The sequence below is a fragment of the Myxocyprinus asiaticus genome, chromosome 14 (assembly GCF_019703515.2).
Source record: "Myxocyprinus asiaticus isolate MX2 ecotype Aquarium Trade chromosome 14, UBuf_Myxa_2, whole genome shotgun sequence".
Taxonomy (NCBI): domain Eukaryota; kingdom Metazoa; phylum Chordata; class Actinopteri; order Cypriniformes; family Catostomidae; genus Myxocyprinus; species Myxocyprinus asiaticus.
Genome location: NC_059357.1, coordinates 45,260,509 through 45,285,189, shown reverse-complemented (window position 1 = coordinate 45,285,189; position 24,681 = coordinate 45,260,509). Strand labels below are relative to the sequence as shown.

At 44.9% G+C, this 24,681-nt stretch overlaps 1 protein-coding gene across 6 annotated transcripts in view; it reads left to right on the top strand.

The window, feature by feature from the left end:
• The window catches only part of LOC127452154 (gastrula zinc finger protein XlCGF8.2DB-like), a 467,064-nt gene that overhangs the window by 285,218 nt on the left and 157,165 nt on the right, over positions 1-24,681 (top strand). For 3 of the 6 annotated variants that reach the window (XM_051717428.1, XM_051717423.1, XM_051717429.1), the window contains exon 1: positions 23,621-23,937. The exons of the other annotated variants lie outside the window; for them this stretch is intronic. In XM_051717428.1, the coding sequence (XP_051573388.1) occupies positions 23,856-23,937 (82 nt within the window). In that variant the 5' untranslated portion in view covers positions 23,621-23,855. Of the gene's footprint in view, positions 1-23,620; positions 23,938-24,681 lie in introns of those variants that run through there. 6 annotated transcript variants of the gene reach the window in all.

Here is a 24,681-nt window from a genome sequence, read left to right as displayed (position 1 = left end):
TTCTGCAGACACAAGACGTGAGCAAAAAGAGAAGTCATCTTTGACTATTGTTAAGGTTAAGGGAATGTTGTTAAACATACGAAAATTTTTCTATTTTGTTCAATTTTAGCAAGAAATCCAGGACCTCTTCTTTATTGTTAGTATTTTTTCCACAAAACCCTATAATGAACAACCTATAATGTCTCAAGCATTGCTGGTTCTAGAAATTAAGAGGCCCAAGGCAAAATTTACAGTGCCCTCCAAAAGTATTGGGACAGTGAGATACTTTTCATAATTTTTATTCTGTATGCCACGACAATGGATTTGAAGCTATGAATATGTGATTGAAGCGCAGACTGTCAGCTTTAAATTGATTTACATTCAAATTGGATGAATGGTTTTGGAATTACAGCACATTTTATACACAGACCCCCATTTTTAGAGGCTCAAAAGTAATGGAACAGTTGACTGAGAAGCTGTTTCTTGGCCAGGTGTGGGCTGTTCCCTGGTTATTTCATTAAAGATTAAGCAGTTAAAAGGTCTGTAGCTGATTCCAAACTTGGAATTCACATTTGGAAGCTATTGCTGTAAACTGTCATTGTGAGGTCCAAAGAGCTGTTAATGCAGGTAAAGCTGGCTATCATTAGGCTGAAAAAAACAAATCAAATCCATTAGAGAGATAGCAGACACCTTAGGAGTGATCAAATTAACAATTTAGTACATTCTTTAAAAAAAAAAAAAGAACACACTGGTGTGAGCTCAGCAACAAATAAAGGTCTGGACAACACAGAAGACAACTGTTCTTTGGTGAAAAAACCCCCACTTCACAACATCAAGTCAAGTCAAGAACACTCTCCAGGAGGTAGGCGTATAACTGTCAAAGTCTAAAATCAAGAGAAGATTTCATGAAAGGAAATACAGAGGGTTTTACTCCAAGGTGAAAACCACTGGTAAGCCTCAAGAATAGGAAGGACAGAGTACACTGCCAGAAAAAATGCCTAGCAAGTTCTGGAACACTTTTCTTTGTACAGATAAAACTAAGATGAACCTGTACCAGAATCATGGGAAGCGAAGAGTATGGACAAAGGAAGGAATGTCTCATGATTGAAGCATATCACATCACCTGTGAAACATGGTGGAGACAGTGTTATTGCATGGGCATGTAAGGCTGCCAATGGAACTGGGTCACTAATGTTTGTTGATTATATGACTGCTGACAGAAGCAGCAAGATGAATTCTGAAGAGTTGGGGGCTTTACTATCTGCTCAGATTCTGCAAAATGCTGCAAAACTAATAGGATGACACATTACAGTACCGATGGGCAGTGACCCAAAACATACTGTGGAAGCAACCAAAGAGCATTTCAAAGCAAAGAAGTGGAATATTCAGTCACCTGACCTTAAATCAATTGAACATGCATTTCATTTGCTGAAGACAAAATTGAAAGCAGAAAGACCCACAAACAAGCAGCAACTTAAGGCAGCTGCAGTAAAGGCCTGGCAAAACGTCATTAGGGAGAAAACCCAGAATTTCGTGATGTCCGTGGGTTCCAGACTTCAGACAGTCAGACTTCAGACAGTCATTCACAGCTAAGGATTTCAACAAAATATTAAGAATAATCTTTTAATTTATGAATATATTAGTTTGTCCCATTACTTTTGGGTAATCTTTATTGTATGTATATATGTATATATATATATATATACATATTGCTATTTGCACTTCTGGTTAGATGCTAACTGCATTTCATTGGCTCTGTACCTGTACTCCGCACAATGACAATAAAGTTGAATCTAATCTAATCTTTTGAGCACCTGAAAATGGGGGGTCTGTGTATATAACGCGCTGTAATTCCTAAACCGTTCACCCAATTTGGATGTAAATAACTTCAAATTAAAGCTGACAGTCTGCACCACAGTCTTAATCTCTTAATTTCAAATCCATTGCTATGGCGTATAGAGCCAAAATTATGAAAAATATCTCACTCTTCCAATACTTATTGAGGGCACTGTATGTTAAAAAATGCATTTGGAACAAATATGATTGGCAACATTTTTATTTACATGACATCTGTATCATACTAGACTGTATGTATAGTACATTTGTATGTACATTTTATCTGTACATATTAAATAAGTTTTAACTAAGGCAAACACTAAACAAAGAACAAAGTCTAGAATGAAAGGCCATTTGCAATGTCTCTTTCTCACAGTTCTTTCTTATGGATCACTTCAATCCCTGGTTACAAAGGCACTCTTTTTTTCCCAAGCAAAGTCATCAATAACTGCTTCATGTGAAATCTGCTGGGCAAGCTCTCTGTTAATGCTAATTAAACCAAGTCCTCTAAGCTGTTCCTGAGTCATTGTGGAGTGCAGGTAATTTTTCACTAGCTTCAGTTTTGAGAAACTTCTCTCTTTAGATGCTACTGCAACTGAAAGAGTAACTGCAATTCTGAAAGCTTTCCAGAGATTGAGATATAACTCCTGCAGTTGCTTCTGATGATGGAATTTAAAGGTAATGTTGGTAGATTGAGGATCTCCTCTGTTATTTCCATTCCAGAGATATCTGAATTTCCATCCTTGCTGAGTACCTTCTCAGTGTCTTCACAGTGTTGCTTCAAAGTACACTATATTGCCAAAAGTATTCGCTCATCTGCCTTTAGACGCATATGAACTTAAGTGACATCCCATTCTTAATCCGTAGGGTTTAATATGATGTCGGCCCACCCTTTGCAGCTATAACAGCTTCAACTCTTCTGGGAAGGCTTTCCACAAGGTTTAGCAGTGTGTTTATGGGAATTTTTGACCATTCTTCCAGAAGCGCATTTGTGAGGTCAGACACTGATGTTGGACGAGAAGGCCTGGCTCGCAGTCTTCGCTCTAATTCATCCCAAAGGTGCTCTAGCGGGTTAAGGTCAGGACTCTGTGCAGGCCAGTCAAGTTCTTCCACACCAAACTCGCTCATCCATGTCTTTATGGACCTTGCTTTGTGCACTGGTGCACAGTCATGTTGGAACAGGAAGGGGCCATCCCCAAACTGTTCCCACAAAGTTGGGAGCATGGAATTGTCCAAAATCTCTTGGTATGCTGAAGCATTCAGAGTTCCTTTCACTGGAACTAAGGGGCCAAGCCCAGCTCCTGAAAAACAACCCCACACCATAATCCCCCCTCCACCAAACTTCACAGTTGGCACAATGCAGTCAGACAAGTATTGTTCTACTGGCAACCGCCAAACCCAGACTCGTCCATCAGATTGCCAGATGGAGAAGCGTGATTCGTCACTCCAGAGAACGCGTCTCCACTGCTCTAGAGTCCAGTGGCGGCGTGCTTTACACCACTGCATCCGATGCTTTGCATTGCACTTGGTGATGTATGGCTTGGATGCAGCTGCTCGGCCATGGAAACCCATTCCATGAATCTCTCTATGCACTGTTCTTGAGCTAATCTGAAGGCCACATGAACTTTGGAGGTCTGTAGCGATTGACTCTGCAGAAAGTTGGCGACCTCTGCCCACTATGCGCCTCAGCATCCGCTGACCCCGCTCTGTCATTTTACGTGGCCTACCACTTCGTGGCTGCATTGCTGTCATTCCCAATCACTTCCACTTTGTTATAATACCACTGACAGTTGACTGTGGAATATTTAGTAGTGAGGAAATTTCACGACTGGACTTGTTGCACAGGTGGCATCCTATCACAGTACCACGCTGGAATTCACTGAGCTCCTGAGAGCGGCCCATTCTTTCACAAATGTTTGTAGAAGAAGTCTGCATGCCTAGGTGCTTCATTTTATACACCTGTGGCCATGGAAGTGATTGGAACACCTGAATTCAATTATTTGGATGGGTGAGCGAATACTTTTGGCAATATAGTGTATGTCTTGACATGGTGGTGACATCATTAAAATTCAAAAGGTTATCAAACCTGTCCCTGACATTTTTTCATTTTTTGAAATCTCTCCTCAAGGCATTGAAGTGCCAGATCTACTACTGCATTAAAAAATATCACTTCCAAGTTTTGCAATGCGTCGGTGTGGCAGCGGGGGCATGGTCAAGCGTCCGTCCGGAGAGAGAGAAAGCGGTAGGGGCGCTTGCACCTGAGCTAGATTATGTGTAACACCTGTCTCTAATTCCAAAGAGCATGGGGAGAGCGGCATATAAGCAGCCACACCACCAGCAGAGAGAGAGAGAGAGTCTGACACAAGGAAGGCCACGGTGCTCCTGGAGCTGCTACGTTTAATCTGTTATGTTTGTAAAGCTGATGTGTTTAAGTTACAACATGCCTGTGAGGCTAATGTGTTTAAGTCTACGTGCCTGTGAAGCTGACAAGTTTGCGAAGTTGTAAAGCATTGAAGTGGCCGATTAAAAGTCCTACCTGAGCCTGGAAAAACCTGCTTCCCTGTGTTCTCCTTCCCTTCTGTTTGTGAGCTGTTACAGTCAGTCAGAGGCTTATCAGCAGCCTTGAATGAGAACTGCCTCTTGGTGTTACGCAGACTTTTTTATATTAGAACTGCCTCTATGTTCATTTCCTCACAGAGATCCTTTATAGTTGCCTGTGCTGCAGTGAAGCCAGAGGTCCTGTACTGTGAGAGTGCCCCTTTGGTGGAAGCAATCAGGGTTGAAGCAACATCCAGCTGCATAGAGGATGACTAGAAAAGCTTATTAACCTGGTTGACAAGGGTCAGAATATCACACCACATAACAAAACAAATCAAAAAGTGATAAGACCCCAATTCTTCAGCAAGAGCTTGGGCATCCCCTTTAGCAACAGGGTCATACTCTGTTGTACCTCTACAAGTGCTTTCCTGATTTGGGCTACCTGAAACCTGACAGCATGGGCACTTGGTAATCTGCTGTCCCACTTGTGTCACTCCATGATGTAAGAGTGAGGTCCACATGTTTTTTCAAAATACCCCATCTCTGAGTGGATCCTGATAAGGAGCTGACTATTTTCTGCAGATATCCGAAATATGAACTGGCATCCCTTGATGCTCTTGCATCTGCCAGAACCAGGCTTAAGGTGTGTACTCCACATGGGACAAACAGCGCACTCTGTTTTTTTCTTCTTTTTTTCCCCAAGTAGTCTGGCTTAAACACCTTGCTTCTTACCATTCATATTGGCCCCGTTGTCAGTAGACTGACCTCGGCAATCCAGGAAATCAATCTGAAGGTCCTGCAGCCTATTTAAGATTACCGTTGACAAATTTTGCCTGGTTGTCTCTTCAACAAGCAAGAATCCCAGGAAAATCTTTTTTTATTTTTGGCTCTGGCTATAGTTCCACAATGCATATAATGATGGACATCTGTTTCTGGTGGCTAATGTCTGGAGTACAATAAAGGATGATTGAGAAGTACTTTGCAGTGTTGCTTTTTTGCAACAATAGGCCCTTTCCCACTGTCACGTTTATGTGTTTTGTTCATGTTTTGTGTTCATAACTTTTATTTTGAAAGTTTATTCCTATTTCTTTGCCATGTCATGTGATCTGTTCCCTCATGTGATCCTCTCTTGTTCCATGTGTTTTGTTCTCATTGGTTTGTGTTCATGAGTCTTGTTATCTTGTTATCATTTCTGCTATGTCATTGGTTCATGTTTCATTGTCTTATTAATAGTTCAGTCTTGTGATTGGTTGTCTTGTTTACTTGTTACCCATGTCTGTATATTTAGCACTGATGTTTGCCATTGTTCAGTGTCAGGTATTGTTTTGTGTAACATTAGTCAAGTCAAGTCAAGTTCATGTTTATGTTTATATTTCATTTGTTATGTTTTAGATTCACATTTGTTGGATAGCACTTTGTAAATAAACTGCACTTGGGTTCTTCACATCATCATCGTCTGCCTGTCATTGCCAGCAATGTTACAGAATACCTGACCGACTATGAACCCAGCAGTTCAGCTCCTACGCCTACGTCAGGGGAATTGTCCCTTGGAAGAATATGTAGAGGACTTCTGCGCACTGGCCTGCAGGGTTGACTTTAATGATACTGCCCTCAAGGAATTTTTCCGTTTTGGGCTGAATGAGCCGGTCTTCTCCCTGATGCCTGATGGCCAAATTACCCTCAATCTGGCTCAGTTCATTGATTTAGCCCTACAATTTAGCGGTACATCTTTCACTGTAGGAGTGGCTGAGGAGGAACTATGCACTCCTACAGTGACTGCCATGTCAGAGCCATCCACCATCATGGCCGCTGAGCCAGAGTTCCCCGGGTCCCATGTCATGGTCGCCGAGCCAGGGTCCCACGTCATGGTCACCGAGCCAGGGTCCCACGTCATGGTCACCGAGCCAGGGTCCCACGTCATGGTCGCCGTGCCAGGGTCCCACATCATGGTCGCCGAGCCAGAATGCCACGTCATTGTCACAGAGCTTGCGCCACCTTCTGACCTGGTTCCTGAGTTTACTCCATGCCATGTCACAGCCACACCTTGGCCTGCTCCATGCCATTTCACAGCCATGCCTGAGTCTGCTCCATGCCATGTCACAACCATGCCTCAGCCTGCTCCATGCCATGTCACAGCCATGCCTCAGCCTGCTCCAAGCCATGTCACAGCCATGCCTCGCCTGCTCCATGTCATGTCACAGCCACGCCTCAACCTGCTCCATGCCATGTCACAGCCATGCCTCAACCTGTTCCATGAGATGTCACAGCCATGCCTCGGCCTGCTCCATGCCATGTCACAGTCACATCAGAGTCTATTCCATGCCATGTCACAGCCACGCCTCAGCCTGCTCCATGCCATGTCACAGCCATGCCTCGGCGTGCTCCATGCCATGTCACAGCCACGCTTTGGCGTGCTCCATGCCACGTCACAGCCACGCCTGAGTCTGCTCCATGCCATGTCACAGCCACACCTCAGCCTGCTCCATGCCATGTCACAGCCATGCCTCGGCCTACTCCATGCCATGTCACAGCCACACCTCAGCCTGCTCCATGCCATGTCACAGCCATGCCTCGGCCTACTCCATGCCATGTCACAGCCACGCCTGGGTCTGCTCCATGCCATGTCACAGCCATGCCTCGGCCTGCTCCATGCCATGTCACAGCCATGCCTGAGTCTGCTCCATGCCATTTCACAGCCACGCCTGAGTCTGCTCCATGCCATTTCACGGCCACACCTCAGTCTGCTCCATGCCATGTCACATCCAAGCCTCAATCTGCTCCATGCCATATAACAGGGCAGCCTCAGTCTGCTCCATGCCCTGTCACAGGCCCGCCTCTGCTCCACGGTCCAGGCCCGCCTCTGCTCTTTGGTCCAGGCCCGCCTCTGCTTCATGGTCCAGGCCCACCTCTGCTCCATGGTCCAGGTCCACGCCTGCCTCTGCTGCACGAGCCAGCATCCGCACCTGCCACGACCAACGAGCCAGCACCCATGCCTGCCACGGCCAACGAGCCAGTGTTGCAAGCCTCGTCCGTTCCAGAGCCAGCGTTGCAAGCCTCAGCAGCCACATTATGCCATGCTGCCATTCCTACCTCATCATGCTATGTTACCACGTCTGCCACGTCAAGTCACCCTGCCTTGGTCCTCCAAGCCTCCGGCTCCACCCTGGCCCTTCGAGCCTTCAGCTACTCTCCAGGCTCCAAGTTCCCCAGTTTCACCCCTCAAGTCTCTCACGGCTCCACCTTCCATGGCTCCACCCCTCAAGCCTCTCATGGCTCCACCTTCCACCGGCTCCGCCCTGGTCTCATGTTCCACACCCTGTTTTCGCCAGGCCATGCTCCACACCCTGTCTCACCAGTTGCCAGTTGCATTTCATAAAATTTTAGCATAAAAGCAATGAATCCCGTTCCCTATCATTTGTTGCATCATCTCTTTGAAATCTCTTTCATCTTTTTTATATGAAAAATAAAACATCAAAATCTAACAGAATATATTCTATTCTATTCTATAATTTTCTAATAATTTTACACTATCTTGGCATTTTGTAGATCCATTTGTGATGGATATACACTCACTGAGCATTTTATTAGGAACATTATGGTCCTAATAAAGTGCCCGACGTGGTCTTCTGCTGTTGTAGCCCATCTACCTCATGGTTTGACATGTTATGCATTCTGAGATGCGATTCTTCTCACTACAATTGTACAGAGCAGTTATCTGAGTTACCGTAGCCTTTCTGTCCGCTCGAACCAGTCTGGCCATTCTCCATTGACCTCTCTCATCAACAATGCGTTTCAGTCCACTGAACTGTTGCTCACTGGATGTTTTATTTATTTTTTTTATTTTTTTGCTTTTGGCACCATTTGGAGTAAACTCAAGAGAGACTGTTGTGCGTGAAAATCCCAGGAGATCAGCAGTTACAGAAATACTCAAACCAGCCCATTTGGCACCAACAATCATGCCACAGTCTAAAGGCACTTTTCCACTGCACGTTACGGTTCGACTCGACTTGACTCTGCTCGCTTTACTTTTCTGAGCTTGCTTTTCCACTGCAGTTTAGTGCAGCCTCAACGTGGGTGGGATTATAGGGTGATCGTCATAGTTGCATCGCCCCATCCAGCTCATGTTGGATCCTCTCCTCGGCTACTAACGAGAGGAACATCTGCACCTCGTTTATTGACCACGGCGTGGTTTTGCGCACAGCCATTTCTTTTTACAATTCGAAAGTCACGTGAACAAATGATACTGCTATCGCTGTTGCTAACTTTAAAACTAGTGGGTTGGTGTCCCGTGTCGCAAATCCAGTGACACTGGTAGTGACGATACTCTCTGACCAGTCAGTGATCTGCAGGGTTTTGACATCACATTTAGTGATCGTGATTACGCACTGCCATCTCCAGTCGGTCTTTATCCCTCTTGGGGAATGTGTGGAATCACGACCCGGCCCCGCCCTCCGCCCTGCCACATGTTCTGTTTGGACATTTTTGTCCGATTTGATCTTATATATATATATATTAGGGGTGTAAAAAATATTGTATCGTATTATATCGTACAATATGACAACACAAAAACAAACATAGTATAGTGTAATTAAAACTAATCAGCGCAAAATTGACAGCTGCGGAACAATCTCCTCCCTGGAGAGGCATCGCTGAGCACTCACAGGAAAACAGAGCAACACACTTACAGTACATAGGCGAGAAGATCGATGGCAAACACCAAGTAGACTGTACTGTAGCAGTACAGCTTGTCGAATTTGCCAAACAATGGTGTCATATTCTGGTGCTACAGTACATCAATCATGTCGTTTTATTACACCGACTTCACTAGCGAGCCCCTTGAGAGCCACTTGAGAGCCCCGATCACCTCAGATCTTTGAGAAAAGGCCAATGAGAACTGGTGAGTGGAATTTGCATGCCACTTCCCCAGACATACGGGTATAAAAGGGAGCTGGAATGCAGGATTCAGTCAGGTTTTGTGCTGAGGAGCCGAGACACGGTCCCGGCCATTTCAGCGGCTAGTACAGCGTTGTGGCAAGAGGGACACAACGTCTCGTTCCCTCCATCAGGGAACGGAGGTTACGACAGTAACTGAGACGTTCCCCTTCTGTCACTCACTTGATGTTGTGTTGATGTAGTGACACTAGGGGGTCCCTATGGAAAAACGCCACAACAGCTGAACTGTGTTACGTGAACTGCCAATGCAGGAGCAAGCAAGCTGCTGCGTGTGTAATAGCAGGTGCATCAGACTGCACGTAACCTCCCCCAACGCCCCAAAAGACGTCATGTAGTTCCCCACATCCCTGAGGGGGGGAAGCGACATAACTAGCATGGGAGCAGGCCATGCCAGCCGCGGCCTATTCTCTCTATGTTTTCTCTGCAGATGTCTGCTAGAGAGGTGCCATTGGCCAGTGCCCACGAGGACGCCACACTCCTTGAAGAGTGTGCTCGAACCCACAAGGGGCCGGGCACGGCCTGGGTCTGGTAGGCCAATGCAGTGGCATTCCAGTGAGCAAGCCTGTTTGGAGACGGCGTTCCCTTTACGCTGTCAACCAAAGCAGACAAAGAGCTGCTCAGAGCATCTAAAGCTCTGCGTGCGATCCAAGTAGGTGCGCAAAGCACACACCGGACACAGCGACGACAGGGCTGGGTCTTCCTCCTCCCGGGGCAGCACTTGCAGGTTCACCACCTGATCCCTGAAAGGGGTTGTGGGAACCTTGGGCACATAGCCCGGTCGAGGTCTCAGGATCATGTCAGAATCTGCCGGACTGAACTCCAGGCAAGTGTCGCTGACAGAGAACACTTGCAAGTCCCCCACCCTCTTGATGGAGGTGAGCGCAATCAGGAGGGCCGTCTTTAAGGAGAGGGCTTTCAGCTCGACTGACTCTAGCGGCTCAAATGGGGCTCTCCGAAGGCCCAGGAGGACCAAGGTGAGATCCCATGAGGGGAAGAGGCATGGCCTGGAAGGATTAAGCCTCCGGGCACCTTTGAGGAACATGATGATCAGGTCGTGCTGTCCAAGGGACTTACCGTCGACTGCATCGTGGTGAGCCGCTATAGTGGCTACATAAACCTTCAAGGTGGAGGGGGACAGCTGCCCCTCCAGCCTCTCCTGCAGAAATGAGAGCACTGATCCGACTGAGCATCTCTGGGGGTCTTCGGCTCAGGAAGAACACCAGATTGTGAATAAGCACCACTTTAGGGCATAAAGCTGCCTGGTAGAGGGAGCTCTGGCTTGAGTGATCGTGTCTACGACTGCTGGTGGTAGACCGCTTAGACCTTCCGCGTCCCGTCCAGGGGCCAGACATGGAGATTCCAGAGGTCTGGGTGCGGATGCCAGAGGGTGCGCCGTCCCTGAGAAAGAAGGTCCTTCCTCAGGGGAATCCACCAGGGAGGTGCTGTCGCAAGGAGCGTGAGGTCCGAGAACCAAGTCTGAGTGGGCCAGTATGGGGTCACGAGGGTGACTTGTTCCTCGTCCTCCCTGACCTTGCACAGGGTCTGTGCAAGAAGGCTCACTGGGAGGAATACGTATTTGCACAGCCCCGGGGACCAGCTGTGTGCCAGCCCGTCTGTCCCAAGGGGGGCTCCCGTCAGGGAATACCAGAGCGAGCAGTGGGAGGATTCCCGGGAAGCGAACAGGTCTACCTGTGCTTTGCCGGATCAACTCCAAATCAGCTGATAAGCGTTGCCTGCCGCGACAGCACGTCTACTGTGGTGTCGAGGCTGCCTGGATATGAGTGGCCCGCAGCGACCTCAGCCGCTGCTGACTCCAGAAGAGGAGATGGCGGGCGAGTTGCGACATGCAACAAGAGCATACGCCGCCTTGGCGTTTTATATAAGCTACTGGTTGCTGTGTTGTCTGAATGGACCAACATATGCTTGCCCTGGATCAATGGCAATAGCCTCCGCAGGGCGAGTAGTACAGCCAGCAACTCTAGGCAGTTGACGTTCCAACCCAGTCGTGGTCCTGACCAGGAACTGGCAACTGCGTGCCCGTTGCACACGGCACCCCAGCCCAGTTTGGAGGCGTCTGTGGTGACCACGACATGTCTGGACACTTGCTGTAGGGGAACTCCTGCCCGTAGAAATGCAAGGTCTGTCCAAGGGCTGAAAAAGTGGCGCAGAGCGGCGTGATAGCTACGCGATGTGTGCCGTGGCACCATGCCCATCTCGGGACTTGAGTCTGAAGCCAGTGCTGAAGCGGTCTCATATGCATCAACCCGAGTGGCTTGACTGCTGCTGAGGAAGCCATATGCCCCAGGAGCCTCTGAAAGTGTTTCAGTGGAACCGCTGTCCTCCGCCTGAATGACTTCAGGCAGTTCAGCACCAACTGCGTGCGCTCGCTTGTGAGGCACGCTCATTGAGACCGAGTCTAACTCCATGCCAAGAAAAGAGATGCTTTGAACCGGGGAGAGCTTGCTCTTTTCCCAGTTGACCCGAAACCCTAGACGGCTGAGGTGCCTGAGCACCAAATCCCTGTGCGCACACAGCAACTCTCGTGAGTATGCTAGAATCAGCCAGTCGTCAAGGTAGTTGAGTATGCGGATACCCACTTCCCTTAATGGGGCAAGAGCTGCCTCTGCGACATTCGTGAAGACGCGAGGGGACAGGGACAGGCCAAAGGGGAGGACCTTGTACTGATACGCCTGGCTGTCGAAAGCAAACCGTAGGAAGAGTCTGTTTCGAGGTAGAACCAAGACGTGAAAGTACGTCCTTCAGGTCTACCACCGCGAACCAATATTGATGCCGGACGCACGCCAGAATGTGTTTCTGCATTAGCATCTTGAACGGGAGTTTGTGTAAGGCCCCGTTTAGAACTTGCAGGTCCAAGATTGGACGCAACCCACCGGCTTGCTTGGGTACGATGAAGTAAGGGCTGTAGAACCCTTTTCCCATCTCGGCTGGAGGGACAGGCTCTATCGCGCCCTTGCGTAGAAGGGTCGCAATCTCCGCACGCAGGGTGGCGGCGTTCTCGCTCTGCACTGAAGTGAAGTGGATGCCGCTGAACCGGGGCGGGCGCCTGGCGAACTGAATCATGTAGCCGAGTCGGATGGTCCTGGCCAGCCAACGTGATGGGTTGGAAAGCGTTAGCCACAAGTCCAAGCTCCGGGTGGGAGGCACTAAGGGAACGATCGCATCTGACGTACCTGGGGGTGGGGCCTCATGGCGGGGGGGAGCAGGCAACGCCACGTTGAGGAGCGTTGCTTCGACCCGAGGCGGCTGCGCTGAGGGGGACCTCAAAGCACTTACCTTGCTATGCGTACCCAGCACAGGGCGAGTTAGCGACTGAGGAGGAGGGCCTCTTGGGTCGTCCTCAAGACTCGTCACAACCGGCTGGCCGTAGGTGTGGCGCGGCTGGGCGCGCAAAGGCGGGGGGGCGCATTCGTGAGGCACTGGCTGCGAATGCTCGGTGTCTGGCGACCGTGACAACGGTGGCCGTGAACACCGATGTGACTCAAGGAGTGAGGAAACTGCTCTTTTTTTTGAAAATTTGGGTACCGCAGCCCGTTCGGGGTGCGGCGAACAAAAAAGAAAAGGAAACAAAGGATTTACCTCCCGGCCCTCCAGCAGGGGATGGAGTGGTCTGGATACCAGCTCTGTAGCGGACATCTCGCTCCCTGGGTCATCCATCTCAGGGGTGCTTAGGAGCCTTCCGGGTCCTCGTGCCGACCTGAGAGATGTGGGCGTCAGCTTCCTGCGGGGGGCTCTACACTGGGGCCAAGAGCTAGGCTCGGGCTGAGGTGGAGCCACCTGGGCTTTTGCCGCCGCAGGGGGACGCCCTCGGCGAGCAGATGGGGTGCGGGATCTTGAGCCATGCCAGGGCAAGATGTGCTGGATGGCCTCCGTCTGCTTCTTCACCAGCGAGAACTGCTGGGCGAAGTCCTCAACGGTGTCGCCAAAAAGTCCAATCTGGGAGATGGGCATGTTGAGAAAGCGTGCTTTGTCTGCGTCCCACATCTCGACCACATTCAGCCACAGGTGGCACTCCTGGACCATCAAGGTGGACATCGTCTGCCCGAGTGCTCGCGCCATGACCTTTGGCGCCCGGAGGGCGAGGTCGGTCGCCGAACGCAGCTCCTGCAGCACATTGGGATCAGGACTACCCACGTGCAGTTCTTTTAGTGCCTTTCGGAAGAAGGAAAGCCGCGACCGCAACGTTGCCATGGTCATATCCTCGCAATGAGAACATGAACCATCCACAAATGCTGCCTCAGTGTGATTGCTGCCCAGACACATGAGGCAGTGCCCGTGGCTGTCGGAGGCAGAGAGATAACGACTGCATCCAGGAATCACACAAAGACACAAAAAGTGCCTAGGGGCGAAATCTGCACTCGTCGTGCAGAAGGAGTGAAAGCTGCTGGAAATGCGCCGTATATCCAACAGCATACGCTTCTTAAGAGGTGAATGGAACAGCAGCAGTATTCAGCTTGCTGATAGTACAACTGCTCGGCTCCGAAGAAAAAATCTCCCTTTTATACCCGTATGTCTGGGGGAGTGGCATGCAAATTCCACTCGCCAATTCTCATTGGCCTTTTCTCAAAGATCTGAGGTGATCGGGGCTCTCAAGAGCGACCCCTAGTGTCACTACATCGACACAATGTCGAGTGAGTGACAGAAGGGGAACTGCCACTCATGGAGGCTGACTGAGTGAAGAGCTCTGAATTTCTGCCAACTGGCTCCTGACAACAACCATAAGAATCTACGAGAGTTTTCTGCCAATGGGCATCACGGTAATTCTACCACTTGTATTGCCAGTGAATTCCTTAAAAAGGTGTTAATGCATAAGAATAGATCCATAAGAATCAATATATTTAATTCCTTGGAATGGTGGCAGTTTAAACTTAAGTTGGCAAGACTTTTCATACAAGCCTTGATCAGGAATTTGTCTGATAAATAAGAATTCAAGCCAAAATTATGTTAAGTGTGACTAATGAAATTATGTATTGGAAAATGCTTTGCCAGTTCTAAGTAATGCTTGGGCAAATATGCCTGACTTCTTGGCCATCTAAAACAAATTAATTGATAAAAAGGTACTCTATCGGTTCCTTAGAATAGCATATTAAGTATTTTTCATGTTAGTAGTGGTGGATATACAGTATTAAGTTAGGTAGAAAAGGATCAGCAGTGAACTGGAATGGTCTGACTTAGTTCATCCTTGATTGGGTGAGAAAAGTAAAATTTTTTGGCTGTTACATTGGTGCCGAAACCCGGGAAGGAGGAGGAGCCGCGGCCGTCCGCCGGGGGACGGAGGAGTCGCTGCTGGCCGCCAGGAGTTGGAGGAACTGCTGCCATCTGCCAAGAAAGGGAGGAGCTGTTCCGTCCGCCAGGGGTCAGAGGACTCACTGCTGTCCACCTGGGGAGGAGCGGCTGTCGTCCGCCAGAAGGCAGAGGAGTGGTTGAGGACCAGGCGACAGCATGTCCGGGGACCGGCGAGCAAGTTTCTCTCTCTCTCTCCACTCTCTCTCTCTGTGTGTCTCCTGCTCACCCTTTCCCTCTCCCTCCCCCCTCCCCCAGGTTCCCAGGAGGTGGGGTGGACCACTGCTGGCGGAACGGCTGGAAGGGCAGCGTCTCCCCTCCAGAGATGTGGGGGTAGTAGGTCAGTCCGGATAGTGCCCTGGCCTGAATCGGGCGGGGGAGGAGTGTGACGAGGAGGAGTGCGTGGCTGTGCCGTGAGGGTGCACAGCCGGCGCGGAGTCAGCTGATCAGCGGCTAGCGAGATAAAGGGGAGCCGGAGATGCCAGTTTAAGAGAGAAAGAGAGATATGTGGCCGCTGTATGTGTGTGCACCTTTGTTTTATGTTGTTTTAAGTTGAATTTCTGTCATTAATGTTACGTTGACTCTTCTGCCATTTTCCGCCTCCTCCTTGCCCATCCTTTACACTTTACAAACACATTTCACACACACTAAAACACTGTCAAATTCTGTATTTTTTAAGTGTTCTGCACATTTTTTTTAAATTACTATGTTACTATTACTATGGAGCTATTGTACAAGATTTTATTAAATGCTGCCAGGAGATGCTGCAAAATGAGTGTAATATCTCATAAATGAGGGCTGAAATGGTGCAATGCAATGCCCATACACCCCTGGGAATACCCGCACTCAAAACTGTTCTGGTGGATTGTGAGGACCAATTTTAATGAATTTGTAATGAAATACTTAGATCATTAATGAGGCTCATGAGGTGAATGTATGTGTATATATATCTGTATGTATGTACGTTCATAGGGGGCCTGAGCTACCCAGGCCCCCTAACCATGGTGTATTCTCATGTTTTTAAGTCATTGGAAATGTCCTAAAACATTAGCCATAGCAATATCTTACCTTCCGCTCTCTACTTTTTAAGAATGTCAAAAGATTTTGTTGAACTGTTCTCTTGCCCATTTTTGAAAAATGAAATGAAAAATTGCATTATCTTCAGTGGCATAAGTTTCATTTGAACTCTTGGAAGGACACGTCAACCCACCGCACGTTTTGGCAGTAGAGAGTGCTCACGCTCATGGTTGTCAGATTGCTCAAATCAAGCATTGTATTCTACAAGGCAGTGTATTCCCAAATTGTGCAGATGTAAAGATGTAAATGAGGAAGTGCATCTCTTGATATCTGGCAACCCAGATTTTCAAATCATCTGTTGAATACCTTGGCCATGTGATTGAAGTTTCTGGTTTGCATGAATCCCCATCCAAGGTTAAAGCCATTGTGGAGGCCCCAGCACCTCAGAATGTCAGTCAGCTGCGATCCTTTTTGGGGTTGCTAAACTATTATGGCCGTTTCATTCCAGATTTGGCATCACTGTTGAAACCTCTGCACAGGTTATTGTGTCAAGAGAAAAATTGGAAGTGGACACTTAAATGTCAGGAGACATTTCAGAAAGCAAGAGAGATGTTGCGGAAGTCCAAAGCGTTGACACACTTTGATCCCTCTTTACCGTTACAACTGGCTTATGATGCTTCACCATACAGTGTGGGAGCCGTGCTATCCCACATCATGCCAGATGGACAAGAGAAACCAATTGCATTTGCTTCCAGATCGTTGAGCAAGGCAGAAACAAATTATGCTCAGATAGAGAGAGAAGCACTGAGCATTGTTTTTGGTGTGCGGAAATTTCATCAGTATATTTTTTGGGAGGAAGTTTACTCTAGTAACTGATCACCACCCACTCACTTCCATTTTTGGTCCATACACTGGCATACCATCACTCGCTGCTAGCAGGATGCAGAGGTGGGCCTTGTTGTTGTCTGCACACAATTATGACATCAAGTATCACAAATCAGAACTGCACTGCAATGCAGATGACCTTTCCAGATTGCCTTTGCCAGACAGAAAGAAAGCAGGCTGCTGAAATTTTCTACTTCAAACAGGTAGAAAACACCCCTGTGACTGCTTTGCAAGTGCGTAAGGGCACTCGTAATGACACAGTGTTATCTTCAGTCATGGACATATTCATGTCAGGCAAGAGTAAAAGTGAGGATCCAAATCTAAGGCCTTATATCTCACAGCGACATGAGCTCACGGTGCAATCTGGTTGTTTGTTGTGGGGAAGGAGAGTGATTATTCCACCAGAATTACGTAAACCAGTCTTGAAACAGTTACACACAGGACACTGTGGAGTTGTTCGCATGAAGGAGATAGCAAGGAGCTATTTCTGGTGGCCAGGGGTTGATGGACAAATTGAGGAAAAAGCAAGAATTTGTCCTTCATGTCAGCGAATACGTAACACTCCACAGCCTGCTCCGCTGCACCCCTGGGATTTTCCTGAAAAGTCATGGCATCATATCCATGTTGATTTTGCAGGCCCTGTGAAGAACAGAATATTACTCCTTGTCGTCAATGCACAAGGTAAATGGCCCGAGATTGCCATTATGAGTTCCACCAATTCTGAGAAAACCATTGAGAAGTTGGGAGAAATGTTTAGTCGATTTGGACCACCATTGCAACTGGTATCAGATAATGGTCCCCAATTCATATCTCAGGAGATGGCTACATTTTTGCAGGTAAATGGGGTACAACACATCAAATCGACACCATACCATCCTTCAACCAGTGGTCTGGCAGAACGTTTTGTGTAAACCATGAAGCATGCACTAAAAGCATCTCAGGGTCAGGGCACATTTCATCAGTGTCTTCACAGCTTTTTGATAAGTTATAGGAGTACCCCACATGATGTTACAAAGGTGTCATCAGCTCATCTGATGCTAAACAGAGAACTGCCAACAAACTTTGACCTACTGAAACCAGCACAGATCAAAGACACGGTCTTACATCAGCAAAGGAAGCAGATTCAAAGATGGGCACTAAGAGCTAAACACAAAGTGTTCACGCCAGGTGCTCCGGAGTTGGCACGGAATTATGGGAACGGTCCAAAATGGATTCCTGCGACAGTGCTATCATGGACGGGTCCGGTGTCATACAAGGTCAAAACAGCAGATGAAATGGTTTGGAGAAGACATACCGATCAGATGTTGCAGGGAGCTACATCATCTGCAGAACTGTCTGATGCTGTTTGTTCAAATGATCCATTGAGCGATGTTCTTCCACTGTACCTACTACAAATGTTGCTGAAACTGCTCATGCTGTACCAGTTTCTGAAACATTAGCACAGTTCCCTCTCCGAGTTCTCTCACCTGTTAAAAAAAAAGAAATCATAAGTACACCTTTATCCTTTAAGGGAATGATTAGATTAGGATCTTTCCTATCTATTTAGGTTTTCTTATTCACAAATTAAAAATTTGCATAAAAATTGTTGGATGAAAACCCAGCAACCTACTATTTAAAATGTCATGCAAATGCTTAAAGCTGACTGAAATTGCACCAGTCCAATTTTTGCCAAGTCAGACTAACAGACCTAGATAGTTTAGCTCAGCTTCGTCCAGCATAGGGCTTTTCACACTGTGGTTAACCCAGGGTTATCATCCTTTTAAACAACATTTCACACTTGTAATTTTAAAAGGAGTTATTAAACCCTTCTCCAGAGCCGGGTTAGCACCACATTTGCTGCCAAAGGTATACAGTGTGAAACGATGCTGTGATAGAATGTTATGAAAAGTTACACAACCAATCATATAATGCCTCAGTACTTACCTCATTTAATATTCATGCACTGTTTATGTTCTCCATCTGAGGAAAACTGGTAAAATGTCGAACAGTGATGTCAAATGCGATAATAGGCATGATGAAGAGACACTATTGCTTTTATGTGTGTTTCGGGGTATGTTTCAGAAGACGAAAGGCAAACAGAGCTGATTTGTTTGGCAACATTTCCACTGAAGAGCAGCTCCATTGACAGATTATGTATCACAGGTCTTTCATCCAATCATTGTTACTGAAACCGCAAATATGCTAATAAGAACGTTAACACAGAGTTTACAAATGTACAGTGTGAAACCTCAGAACATGAATACCCAGGATTATTTATTAATATTAATTATTATAGAATTAAAGTATTAAAAGCCCTTTCTTTTTACAATTCGAAAGTCACATGAACAAATGATACTGCTATCGCTGTTCCTAACTTTAAAACTAGCGGGTTGATGTCCCGTGTCGCAAATCCAGTGATGCTGGTAGTGATGATTCTCTCTGACCAGTCTGTGATCTGCAGGGTTTTGACATCACATTTAGTATCAGCTTGCTTGGAACCTCGACTCTGGTGGTATTAAAAAAAGTACCAGGTACTATCCACAGTGGAAAACCCTCAAAAAGCGAGCAGAGTCGAGCCGTACCGTGCAGTGGAAAAGCCCCGCAGAGTCTTTAATAACCTGGCTGGATAAGTGTGCACACCCCTACTTGGTTAAAGCGCCTTTTGCTTACAATGTTACACACAGTCTTTTTGAATTATAATCTTTTTTTTATTTTTATTATTCCAATAGTGCAAAACAGGCTATACATATAATGGTTTTGTGACTTCAAAGTCACAGAAAAGCAGCAAACAACAAATCATGAATGCAAATAAATTAATAAATACAATTAATGTTCCTATGATTTTATGTCTGCTTTACAAAATGTGCACTCATTATAATCCATATTAAATCAGTCTTGTCATGTAAATCTGTCAGCTAATTTTGAAAACTTGAGTTGGATAAGAAAAGATGTCTTGGCACCATGCACCTCCTCTTTTGTGAACACAAATACAAGGCTTCTCTTTCTACCTTGAGATGGAAAACATTATATAGACAACATAGACCTTAGAACTTGGTTATTACAGCTTTTCTCAACAAAATGGAGGCCAGAAATAGTGATAAACCTTGGTATCACAGGTGAGTAATGCAAAGTGCCTTTAATCAGCTGAACCATACCAGAAGGAATACATTTAATCAAAGAGAGATATGATCTCTGAGTACAAGTGATGTTATACTTTACACAGAAGTCTGAGTAATTAAGGACAGTCTCTATCCCATCCATCAGAGACCATATTCATTTTCCATCCAAACACAAAAGGACTCAGATTTTCTATTAATGAGAATAAACCCAAAACAACTTCACTTGACCCAGGACTAGAGAACATGAGGGCTATAAATACACAGACTTGGTAAATGAAAATGAAACCAATGAAAATACAAAACTGATAACAAGACAATGAAACATGAACCAATAACAAGACTAAATTAATAACAAAATAACAAGATTATACACCAATGAGAACAAGGCACATGAATAAGAGGGAAACAGGATAATCACATGACTAGACAAGGAAGTGAACTAATTTCAAAATAAAAGACCTGTAAACATGAACAAAACACATTTAAACATGACAATCTGCATGCTGCCTTATTGTTAACTGGCTACCCAACACATTTAAAGCTTTAACTCCTTTCTGTTTTTGACATATTTTGCTAATAATACAGCTACTAAAATGAACAAATATGGACTTGGGTCCCCTTGACTTTTACTCCTATTAATTTAAATTATCTTTGACATACAACATGAAAGTGACATATAGCTATTAATATCATTATACATATGACATACAAGAAATATACACTGTCTGGACAAAAAAAAAAAAAAAAAAAGTTGCATACTCTAATATTTTGTTAGACCGCCTTTAAGTTTCGCCGTAGCATTGTTTTGACAACCTTATGCAATGTCACAACATTTATTTCCATACAGAGTTCATTAATTTTTGGCTGAGATCTTGATGACAGGAGAGTCGAACCAGTCCGAAAAGACTTCTCCAGCACATCCTAAAGACTTTCAATGGGGTTAAGGTCGGGACTCTGTGGTGGCCAATTCATGTGTGAAAATGATTCCTCATGCTCCCCGAACCACTCTTTCACAATTTGAGCCCGATGAATCTTGGCATTGTCATCCTGGAATATGCCCATGCTGTCAGGGAAGAAAAAATCCATTGATGGGATAACCTGGTCATTCAGGTAGTCAGCTGACTTCATTTTATTGCCGCATAATGTTGCTGAGCCTAGACCTGACCAACTGAAGCAATCCCAGATCATAACACTTCCTCCAGAGGCTTGTATAGTGGGCATTATGCATGATGGGTGCATTGCTTCATATGCTTCCCTTCTTACCCTGACACGTTCATCGCTTTGGTATAGGGTAAATCTGGACTCATCAGACCACATTACCTTTTTCCATTGCTCCACAGTCCAATCTTTATGTTCACTAGCAAATTAGCCTCACTAACAAGTGGCTTTCTTGTGGCCACGCAGCTGTTTAGTCCCAATCCTGTAAGTTCTCGTCGCATTGTGTGCGTGTGGAAATGCTTTTACTTTCATTATTAAACATAGCCGTGAGTTCTACTGTCGATTTTTTACAATGTGGCTTCACTAAGCGTTTTAGTGATCTCTGATCACGATCATTCAAGATTTTTTTCCGACCACATTTCTTCTGCGAAGCTGACGGTTCACCACTCTCCTTCCAAGTTTTAATAATACGTTGGACAGTTCTTAACCCAGTCCCAGTGATTTCAGCAATCTCCTTGTTGTTTTCTTTGTTTGATGCAGGCCAATAATTTACCCCTTCTGAAACACAGTAACATTTTTCCACGACCACGGGGTACGTCTTCCGACATGGTTGTTTAAGAAATGAGAAGCTGGGGCATGGGTAGCTCAGCAAGTAAAGACGCTGACTACCACAACTGGAGTCGCTAGTTCAAATCCAGGGTGTGCTGAGAGACTCCAGTCAGGCTTGCTAAGTAACCAAATTGGCCCAGTTGCTAGGGTGGGTAGAGTCACGTTGGATTAACCTCCTTGTGGTCGCTATAATGTGAATCTCACTCTCGGTGGAGCACGTGGTGAGTTGTGCATGAATGCCATGGAGAATAGCATGAAGCCTCCACACGCGCTGGTCTCCTTGTTAATGCGCTCAACAAGCCATGTGATAAGATGCACAGATTGACGGTCTCAGACGCAGAGGCAACTGAGATTCGTCCTCCACCACCACCTGGATTGAGGCGAGTCACTACACCACCATGAGGACTTAGAGTGCATTGGGAATTGGGCGTTCCAAATTGGGGAGAAAAGGGGAGAAAAATCAAAAAAAAAAAAAAAAAAAAAAAGAAGGAAATGAGAAGCTACATACGGCATCATTTAGGGTTAAAAGAACTGTTGCCAGCTGAAACATATTAATCACTGCAATAATGATCCAATCATAGGCTCTTTAGTATTTGCTTATTTACATCCAAACGGTGACTTTTTATGGCCAGGCAGTGTATTTATACTTGGTATAGTGTATATATACACTCACTGAGCTCTTTATTAGGAACACTATGGTCCTAATAAAGTGCCCGACGTGGTCTTCTGCTGTTGTAGCCCATCCGTCTCAAGATTCGACATGTTGTACATTCTGAGATGCTATTCTGCTCACTACAATCGTACAGAGTGGTTATCTGAGTTACCATAGCCTTTCTGTCAGCTTGAAACAATCTTTTACAGAACTCTTTTACAGTTTTCCACCAAAATTAAGACACAAGGGTTTAATTATATTACCATTGTATAAGAAAATGTGAAAGTCTAATATAATAATGATGATGTTGATAATAATAATAGCCCAAATGTAATATTACATTATTATAAATAATACAAACAGTTTTCAATAATTAAATTATTATAAATAATATGTTATGCATATTAGTATTTTTATTATTCAAAATAATTACCGAAAACTATTTACAACACCTCTGCGCTATGCTTTCAATAGGTGGCGATAATGTGCTATTATTAGACAAGAAGAAGAAGAAGGGGGAGAAGAAGATTATTCCCTGCGAGTGCTGCCAATTTAGCGACTTCGTCGCTAGATTTAGCGACTTTTTGACCCCCTTATCGAATAAAAGAGAAATCTAGCGACTAGTGACAATTTTAGCGACTTTTGTAGTCTGCTTTAGCGACATTCTTTCACATCTGGCGACACAAAAAACATCAGTTCTATCGTGAATGACGTCTCATTTTTCTCGGTGTTCTAGCGCCCCCTGTGTTTCAAGTAATATAACTGACTTCAATGCCATCAGGAGATGTATGTGCATACGGATGTCCTATAAATTGAATGACTGATTAAATGACGTGGTATTTGTTGGGACAAGCTCAACCTCAAATCACCTGCATGCTCTCCGTTTAGAAAAGAAAAGTCAGACTACAGCGATAGAAGAGCATTGTGAAATTATTTAGCAGGGAGAGACAGAGAAATAGAGAGAGATAATTGAACGGATATGAACTCCTGATCTATAATAAAGTGTAGAGATAAGTAATATGAACAGATCAGGTGTCGCTGTCAAAAAGTCATTGTGACACAGTAACACTGGCACAAGTAATACACACTGATGGTTCAGCATCACACAACAGATATGTTAAATAACAAAAATAAAAAAGATATATTACATATCTCCTAAACAGCTCAACGTGAGGCATTATAAGGCATATAGATCCATGTTTAAAAATAAATAATAATAATAATAATAAAAATATCCCCAAAACAACACCGCTGCCTACCCCTGGTTGCTATTGCTAGGATCATCTTGGACTTTGCCACTGTTCAATAATGCAGTTTAATTACAAATAAATAAATAAATAAATAGAAATCCCCCATTGTCTGAAAGTTCAGTCAGTGATAGGTAAATGATTAGTAGTAAAATACTAATTGTTAAATCATTAGTTCAATAAAAAAAATAAATAAATAAATAAAAAAACACACACAAAAAAAACCATGTTCTATACCTTTAAAGAATTGCAATAGCTCTTTACGCCAATTCATTTACATATGTAAATTTGACGTATTGCGTAATGAATGACGTCATCACGTGATTTAGCTTCTTTTTAGCGCCATTTCAGCGAGCCTTGCCGACTTCCCATGAGAAACAGTTGGCAACATTGTTCCCTGCGATGAATGAGAAGGAATACGATACTTTCAGCTTTTATATGTACAGTAATTTAGTCATTATTTCCGACCTCAAATGCTGTTCCAGTGTTTATTTTCAAGTAGAAAGCGGGAGAATTGCGAGTTGTCTGTAAATCAGCAAAACTCCAGGAAACAAGTGAAATCTGTGTGACACTGTTGTAAAGATGTTTATTAAAGAGGAGAGTGAAGATATGGCTTATCCAGAAGCATGCAGAATTAAAACAGAACACACTGAGGAACAAACAGGTTCGTGTTCAATCTTCATTCTTATACAGTTTAACAGTTTCGGGTGGCTGTAGTTCTAAAACAATAGAAACATGCTAAACAAAGACACACAATGATAAAATACGTCTTTAAAATGCATTCAGTTGATCATAACATTAAACTGCAAACATCTTTCAGATTTGTTGTAGGGCTGCACAATTTGGCGAAATAAAATCGACAGATGTTGAACGCGCAGCACACTTTAAACTGGCGTTTTTACGAGTTCGTTTACCGTGCATTTAAAACAAAGCGCCCCTGCTCATTTTCTTTCACGTTCACTTAATTCTAAACATTTTTTGCCACTACAATTTACAGATCAAATGTAATGAATTGTTTTCTGGACAGATGTTTACAGCAGGGATGCTCCAACACCGATTTGCTTTTCATCTGAATCTGATTTATGTTGGAGAATTCATGTTTTTCATGGTCATTCTTTTCTTTTGAGTTTATTTTTTATTTTTTGTCTATTCTGACAGTTTCGCTAGATCATACATTAATCTTAATCATATATGTGTCATGTTTATAAGAAAAAAATCTCGACTCAACAAATCGCTGACTTAATGTTATACTGATCCTTTTCACTTTTTATACATTATATTACCATTATAATATAACACAGGATTCAAATACACACACACACACACACACACACACACACATACATACATATATATATATATATATATATATATATATATATATATATATATATATATATATATATAT